The sequence below is a fragment of the Alosa pseudoharengus genome, unplaced genomic scaffold (assembly GCF_046254945.1).
Source record: "Alosa pseudoharengus isolate Yale_2024_CS ecotype anadromous, Long Island Sound unplaced genomic scaffold, YU_APseudo_1.1 YU_APseudo_1.1_scf_7, whole genome shotgun sequence".
In the NCBI taxonomy this organism is placed as follows: Eukaryota; Metazoa; Chordata; class Actinopteri; order Clupeiformes; family Clupeidae; genus Alosa; species Alosa pseudoharengus.
This window is the reverse complement of record NW_027468859.1, coordinates 23,999,222-24,008,049: the sequence shown is the minus strand read 5'-3', so window position 1 is coordinate 24,008,049 and position 8,828 is coordinate 23,999,222. Positions and strand designations below refer to the sequence as shown.

Here is an 8,828-nt window from a genome sequence, read left to right as displayed (position 1 = left end):
AGGCTAGCACATACCGTTGACTTGCGCTAGCCTAGCACCTGCGAACTCTGCAATTACAAGGACTGGATGAAACGTGTTGAAAACGGTCTCCACTGATAAATATCACACTTGCTTACTTGGAAATGAGGTCTTATGTCCAAAATCCTGAACCACCCCTTTAATAACACTAGATTTTATATTTTGTAGTGGAGATAAACTCAGTATGTCCAGTTCTAGCTACATTTCCTCCTCATCAACGTATCCTTGTGTGTTCACTTTACACATTCATTGGTCCTGAGATCCTCTCACTCTCCTGCTCCAAAGAAGACTTCCCAGGATTTGAAGTAATTCAAAACTAAACAATCTGTCTGAACAGCACTGCAGTTATGCTTTATATTCATAAATTGTGTGTTGCTTTCCTTTAGTATCTTAAAACCAAACCATGTATTACATTCAACGGTGTTAGTATAATTGATGGCACATACAGTAATCCCCATCATGAGGATGTGCAGGTGCAGCAGGGTTTGCAGGTGCTGCTTCTGCCGATCCATTACACTCATTTAAAGGTACCTTCAACGATTCTAACTCATAACATCATCCCTGGCTCCATGAACTGCAAACAAACAGTGGACCAAGCCTCTCCCCCAAACATCACAAAATTATTCCAGGGTTTTGACAGAGTACCATCACTACGGTTGAGTATGTGTTCTGACTGCCATACCAACAAGCCTTGCTCGGTGCCATTGTGGTCAAGCTGCAGGTTTGGTGCCCCAGAGACTTGGGTTCAAGACCAGGTGGGGTGACTGCTCTCTGCCTTTACTACAAGGGGATTGGTGAGTTCAGTATGTGTTTTGTTGGTGCTTGGTTCAAATATCAAGGAATGTGACTTCGTCTGTCTAGGTAGCACAATGCTACCATCTAGTGGTGGTAAGATGCTTTGCTTTATTTGTATTTCATTCAAGAAGCCATACAACCCTAGCCTGGTGTTACCATCCTACGTACTTCCGGCCAAAATTTGATTTCAGCCTCGCACGTAGTCTGGCCCAACTGACAGTATGCGGTTCGCGTACGACCGCACCAATCAGCGAACAGTTGAGTGATGACGCGGAACTTGCCTGCCGAGTTGCTTGTAGTCCAGCGAAGCTTGTAGTTCAACAGCATAGCAACAATGGCGACGGAGGAAGAGACGCTAGAAGCTATCCACGAAGTTGTCTCAACTCTCGAGGGCATTACGCAATTAAAGCAGGAACAAGAGGCTTGTCTTGTCAATTTTATAAATGGCAAGGACGTCTTATAACTCTCCTTCCAACTGGCTTTGGGAAAAGTTTGATTTATCAGATGGTGATAGCTAAACCTAAACGCACAAGTGTAGGCTACTACATGCATCACTACTTATCATGTTTTCAAATAAACGTTTGCTGCTCGTTATTCTCCCCCCTACTCTCAAATTACCTTAACAAAATCAATGCGGCATAGGCCTAGGCCTACTTAAGGAATGGAATGTTAGCTACCCTACCGAGCGGGGCTCAAGGCGAGGCGGTGTGTCTTGACGTGAGCTAGCCTGTTACCGAGCGGAGCTCAAGATAAGGCTGCTGTGATTGTGCTTGACTGGGACTAGCGGTTACTGAACTGGGCTCAAGGTAAACCGCTCCGTGTTTGTGTTTGACAGAGGCTAGCCTGTGGCCGAGCTGGGCTCCAGGCGAGGCTACCGTGCTTGTGGACAGTAACGTTAGCCAGTCACCGAGCGTGGCTCAAGGTAGGCTGCGTTGTTTTATGCCGAGGCAAGCTCCAGGTTAAATAACACGTAGGTCGTCAGTACAATCCAACTTATCCGAGAGTGTAGTCTGAACAGCCCGAAGTCACCGGGCTGCGTAGAACAACAATCGTCTGATAAGCGGCGAGAAGAGATAACAGGGAAAACTGGCGTGTGACAAGAGCTGATATAATCTCGGCGACGTGACGCTTTTGGTATACAACTCTCGGTCTGTGGCTGGCGCAAGTTAGAGATATATCCACTACGAAGAGACTGCCCTAGCGGTCAGGTAGCCTGCATACTAGCCAGCGGTCTGTTTACTACTGAGAGCAGAAGAGCCTGAAGCGGAAGTGGTAAGCGTAAAAGCCTGAACTCCGGCGCACAGCACACGTCATTACCAAACGTTGCTGATTGGTTAAGGGAACTCCAATGATTTTAAACCTCAAAATAAGCATCCGCCCATTACGGAGACAGATTAGGCTTGTTTGACTTCGGCTGAGTCTGACTTGGTCTGGCTTACTACGTAAACGTGATCTTCAGAGCCTAGCCGGGAGGAGCTACAACAGAGGGCAGCTCATCCCGGACAGAAAGGCTACAGTCTGCCTGACGTGACTCGCGGGAGATATCGCGGAATGTTGTTTGCAATAAACACAGCAGAACTTTCATTCTTACTCATTAAAATGAGCATGATGACTGACGGAATAAATTCTTATGATGTAGTTTAAATAAACCACTGTTGTCATACAGTTAACAGGCCTGCATTGTAGCACATAAATTCAATATCAAGTGTTTCCCCTATATGTGTGTCTATCTATTTAGCCAACAGCAGAAAATAACAGAATATCCAAACGTTTTCAGGCTAGCCTACCATTGTTGCAGAAATCACGTATAAGAAGGTATCCCTTCGATTTCTGTTTATTTTCGCATATTCCAACATAAGGAAGCAGCATGAGCCTCCAGTCATAATCGTCATGAGGACATTCCTCCCAAATGGCCCTATCACGTCTTTGAACTGACGTCATGAGGGCGTGTTTCAGCTCGTGGAAGGCAACTGCAAGATCTGTCTGCAGGCTAAGACTCCCGCGATATTTTAAGGCCATGTGACATGGTGTCACGGTGGTAAGTCCCTCCCCGGCTGACAGAAGTCGGACAGAATTTCTAACCAGTATGCATTGCGTCCATCCCAGCATGCATCACATCAAGTCAGATCTGCCGCAAGTCGAACTCCCCTATTATTATTACTTTGTTCCAGACTGTATGACGAAGAGAATTCGTAGTCACAGGCGGTAAGGGCCAGGCTAATACAACCCCTATGGTCACAGATCAAACATTCACACAGCAATTGAATATACAATCTCTGTTTTGCTTAGTAGATTTTTAATCATTTCTAGTATCATATCCATTTTGACTGCCAAAGTTGCATTAACATTAAGACATTTGGTGACATAATCCACAACCCACACTTCAGATCATTACATAGGATATACTTCCATGTATAGTAAAAAAAATCAAGATTTTTCATTCAATTCAAAATCAAAACAATAAATCACATTAAGAGGAAACCCAACATTTACCAGAGCAACAATAGCTGAGATAGGCTGATAGTGAGACTTGTGCATTATAGTGCAATGCACCTTTTACAAGGACCTTCCAAATGGTAGGTGGCAGTCCCAATGAAGACTCATTCTGAGCGATAAAGTGTCAATTGTTCTGTCTATATAATGCATATGATTATTCAAAAGGCAGGAAAATTAATCAATACAGACATATTAATGCTAGATGCATTTGATTATATGAAAATATACAAAATTGTCATAACCTGCTTGCTTTGAAGTCAAAAGACATAGAGCCCTACACAATCACAAAATTACTTATGATTATGGTTATTTATTAACTTCAGTAGAAAGACAGAATACTCTTGTCAGTTCCTTGTACAAGAGCAGTAGGTCCCATTTCATGCTAATCTATTCTTAATAGTGACATTGATTGCCACAGGGCCTCTCATAGTAAAGCCCAAGTAGAATGTGACATTTTCATTATAAGGCACAGAGGCTGCGTTCAGGGGAGTGATCATTAATTCAAGCTTTTGTGGGCCTTCCAGATAAACGCTTCCATTTTCTGTCCTGCCAGAAACCAGTCTCAACAGTTTGGCTGTTTCTTCCATCTTCCACCCCTCTCCATGGTACCATCTTATTCTCTTCTCTGAAACTGGCAGGGATTTTGTGGTTGCTAATACTTTGCTCTTGTGAACAATCTTCTCCAATCCTTTTCCATTTCCCAAGAAAAAATGTGTGTAAATTCTTCTTTTTCTTGCAGGAATGTCCTTCTTTTTGTCAAAGTAGCAGGTTGTAAGAACTTTGACTGCAGACAGCACAAACTCATATTTTTTCTCCTTGACTTCTTCACTGTCCTGGTCTTCGGGCCAGAACAGGAGTGTGAGTAAGAAGAGAGCATTTGGTTGACAATTCCATTTGTCCTTGGGAAACTTATGGCTGAGATCTTGAAGCTCTTTAAGAGAGGCCAATGCTTTAGACTGAGTTGAGAGACAACTAAGAGTTATGTTAGATGCTATATAGTTGGCAAGATCCATTTGATCCATCTTTCCACCCAGTAGTTTGTACAAATGAGCATATGAACATATGAGGCCCTCCAGAACTTTGACCTTATCTTTTCTTTTGGAATCAGTCAAAATTGAGAAGATGTTGGTCATGTTTCCACCACCAAGTTGGTATATTTTCATCCGTGTCATGGCAGGGGTTGGAATGTTTGATCCAGACTCAGAATGAGCGTCATGCACACTGAAATATCTCCCAAACTCTACTGACTTTGTTACCAACCACTTCTTAGGATGCTTTATTTGATCCTCAGTCTCCTCCTCATCGGCACTGGGGTCTGTCTGAAAATAGCTTAGGTCCTCTGATATCCACTCCAGAGATGCCTGAATGATGTTATGAAGGTCTTTAAGTTTGCTGTGAAAATCCTCCCATGGCTTCTTCACTTTCTCTGGAATGTGGTCAGTGAGTAAATATTTCACACATTCTGTTTTGTTAGAGAATACAAATGAAGTGGAAAATAGCTGCAATAAGCGACATCCCACTTCAGATGCTGCAAAAAATCCTGAATTGCTCATAGATTCAGCATCCTCAATGGCTGCCCTCTGACAGTCCTGAAAGCTATCCATGGCTTTGACAGCAGTTCTGACTGCATCTGCTATTCTTTCTGCTGTTTTATTCTCTTTCTTTAGTCCTGACACCTTTTTGTAGAACCATTTCCTGTACACTTGGCCTTTGGTGTTAAGAATAAATGGGTTGTTTGGCAATTTTTTGGCAGCCAGTTCAGCCCAACATTCTGCCTCTTCAAATTTCTCCTGACTGTAATTCAGTCTAGCCAGATTTTGAGCAAATAGAGGATCTTTGTCGAAACGCTTATAAGCCTCTGTGAGGAGATTAACTGCCATCTCTGGACTTTCTGTATCTCTCACATGCTCAATAAGGGGGGAGAAGAAACTGTCCTCCTCGTCTCCTTTGCTGATCCTGTCACGCCTCATGAACAAGTCTCGCAGAAACTTCACATAGTCTTCCCTCCCAAACCTGTGCCCAAACAAGACATCATCACCCAGAAGCTCCAGAGCCAATCCACTCTCCTGCTTCTGATGATGCAAGAGCTGCTGCAGTATTTCTTTTGCAACTAAGGGGTGAATGATTCTGATGGATTTAATGTATGTTCTTTCATCTCTCAGGTGTATAAAAACCAGTCTGCCAGGCTCAGTTAGTGCTTCCTCAAAAGCATGCTGGCGAAACTCTTCCTTGACATCACTCTGGAGTAAATGGAACTTTTCTAGATATACAGAGAGAGTAAGTCGAGCTTCACAATGGGACTGGGAGAGGAAAGAGTTCTGCACATAGGTGTTCAGCAGTGCCACATAATGGATGAGACGAGTGACAACATGGTCATGGTCAATATCCTGAAGCAAATGTTTCACAAACTGTTCTACATACTCAGTTCCAAATCCTTCGCTCATCAGAACAAATGTCAAGATGAATTCTGGCTTGTATTGTTTTTCAAGCATCTTCCTTTTACCAGCGAATTGTTTCTTTTCTTCATCTGATAACTTGTGGGTCACCTGTACATTGTGAAGTGGTGACTCCTTGCACTTTTTTGCTGGATTGTAGGATCGTCTACAGCTCAGGACAATGAAGCACAGTGTTCCTTGTGCAATTTTCTGTCTGGTAATAGCAACCTCCAACTCATTCTTTAAGTCACCCAAAAAATCATCATCACAGTCTTCTACCAGCAAAAGGACTGGCACACATTTTTGGATGCCATTTTCCTCATATGTCCGAAGCCGATATGCATGTTCAGACACTATGACAACAGAATATGATGGTTTCACAACTGCACATCTGAGCTTTTTCCGGTTGTTCCACAGGACTTGTCGGGCAACAGTGCTGCCCCCGCTGCCCGGGTGATGAAATATGTTGAAGCTGTTAATAAACAACTGGTCTGCACTGTTTTTAAGGCAGTCACTGAGGAGATTTGAGATCACCTGGTAAACATCCCTTTGAATGACCTCCCCAACATGCCTCTTCTCTGCCAGCCAGAAATTCATCCAGTTCACTTTTCCACCATGGTAGAAGTGCTGTTCAATGTTTTCTTTTTCAGCTTCGATGACATCTTCTCTGGTTTCATCACAGTGGTCCATGTAGAGAATCTCTAGTGAATACATCCTCTCCTCCTCTCGACTCTCAAGAAGACACTCTCCTTTTGCATAAGTGGGTAGATGCTTGGTGGTTCGAGAAGCTACAGACTGGATGCGCTGAAGTGTTTCATTAACATGGCTCATTTTCATCCCGACAACACTTGAATGGTTCACCATGCTTTCGTCGCAAAAACTCTGCGCAAAACTCTGCCACTTCTCAAAGTTATCCTCAGATTCTGATATGCAGATGATGTCTTCATGACCCCCCATGTCAGAGAAAAATTCACTGTAGGTGTGCAGGAGAGGTTTCTCGACTGGAGAAGTAAGAAGGAAGATCAATGTGAAGGTACCTTTGGGCAGGATCTGTTTGAAGATCAGTGATGCACATTCCTTGAGTTGAGTTTTTTTAGTTTTGAACCATGTCAGGTCATCACACTCCTCCTTTCCTCTGAAATCATTGCGACCATTGCAGAAGATCCAGCTGGTTTGTTCAAACAAATGCATTTTCTTTTGAAATTCCTCAGAGGTCAAACTACTTGATATTATGTAGTCGTGCATGAAGTGCAAGTTTGCAGCATGATGTTTCAGGTATTCATGACAGAGTCCACACACATTGGAGTCAGAATCAAAATCAAAGACACAGAAGATCCTCATATTCAGTAAAAAGTCAATGCTGCTCAAGTGTTCACTGCGGAATTTGTTTGTAACCAGGATAAACCATTTGCCCTTCTCAATATATGTCTTCCCACCTGTTATAAGCATTACGAGTTTCCTCCCCAGATCTGGGGAGACTTTTGGCATGGTGACACATTGACGGTTCTCTGCAGCTTCTCTTTGTGCATCCCGAGTAGAGACCCGCTGGCAAAACTCAATTGGGTCATCCACTGGCTTGGTTGTAGCACCCACCCTACAAAAGATAGCGTCCTTCTCATGTATGACCTTGTTGGTCTTCTCATTAAAGTTTGGCAGGCGAACAGTATAAACTATGTTCTTCACAATGCTTAGTTGGGGTACAATGTCAACTTCCACAACATACCTCTTCTCATCTGTATATATGTCAGTGACCTCAATGAACTCTGGCGGACGTATGCATCGCCTTACATCTTCAGCATGAGAACGAGAGTAAGATCTCTCTATGTGATCTAGAGCATCGACATAAATGTCTTTGTCTGGCACTAGTATGCCAATAATTTCACCATGGATGTAGCCTGTGTCCTCCCTACTATCCATAACTCCAAAATGGATTGTTCCATTAGATCTGATGTTCATGCAACCAGTACCAAATTTGAGGATTTCTCTGGCAAACTTTGCCTGTAATCTAGGGCGGTCTAATTTGGCAGCAATGGCAAATGACTTGTACTCATGACAGGGAGAAATAAGATCAGAAATGCCAGTTTCAGGCTGAAGGACATTGGACATGATATATGTGAAATGAATGCCCTCTTTCCCAAATGGTCTCCGTTTACAGTCCCTCTTTGTGAATGGCATGACCACGGTCTCCTTTGCAGGATTTGCTTTGCATTCTGCACTATCCTTACTGCCCAATGTCTCAATAGCAGCAGTGGGACATTTCTGTATTGTTTTGCTTACATTCTTCTGACTATCCAAGATCTTTTTGCTAACCACAAATGGGCCTTGTGTGTCCTCCTCAGGAGGTGTTTGGTCAGGTTGTGGTTCTTCTGCAGCTTTTTGGCCTCCTGTGTTTTTATTAGCAATGATGGGATATTGCTGTTTTGGTCTTTCTATGTCTTTCTGACTACCTAAGATATTTTTGCCAAGCATAGATGGGTTTTCTGTCTCTCCAATCTGTGGCTCCTCTGCATCCTCCTGACCGACTGAGATTTTTTTTGTTGTGAGTTGTTGGTGTTTTCCTTTAACCATTTCAGTTTTCTTAATTGACTGTATGAGCAGATCTCTGTTACGGAGGATCAAAAAAACTTGCCCAGATTTCATTCCCGTTTTGTTTACGAGATAGTCTTCAGTTATGTCACGGAGGACTGGTCCATCCACCTCCTCATCATAAAGTTTGCTAATGTACTTCTCTTTTACTCCTATGCCACATAGCCAGGAGCTCACTTGATCCTCTGTCCATTTCTCAATGGGCAACTTGATTATATCTAAAAAAAAGACAGAAAAAGAAAATTATAATACACATGAGAACACACTGTGAGCTACCTATCATTTGTACCAGTTAGTTTTTTTCTCATATTGAAAGGATACATTTTGATAGAAGGCAACAGTGTTTCACAGTGCATAAAAATGTGATCTCTAAAAACGGAAAATAAATCGTTTTAGCAGGGTTCTAAGCAGCTTTGTCAGCCTAAGAAGTTCATAAAGTCCCTTTTTAATGAATGTTTCACAAGCTTAAGAACAATAGGCATCATTCACCAATATCTT

General features: G+C 42.8%; 1 protein-coding gene across 6 annotated transcripts in view; it reads right to left on the bottom strand.

Annotated features, from left to right (window-relative positions):
* Positions 1–3,039: 3,039 nt before the first annotated feature.
* The window catches only part of LOC143110495 (sterile alpha motif domain-containing protein 9-like), a 51,957-nt gene continuing 46,168 nt past the window's right edge, over positions 3,040–8,828 (bottom strand). For all 6 annotated transcript variants that reach the window (XM_076273406.1, XM_076273407.1, XM_076273408.1 and 3 more), the window contains one exon: positions 3,040–8,548. In XM_076273406.1, the coding sequence (XP_076129521.1) occupies positions 3,687–8,548 (4,862 nt within the window). In that variant the 3' untranslated portion in view covers positions 3,040–3,686. The remainder of the gene's footprint in view (positions 8,549–8,828) is intronic.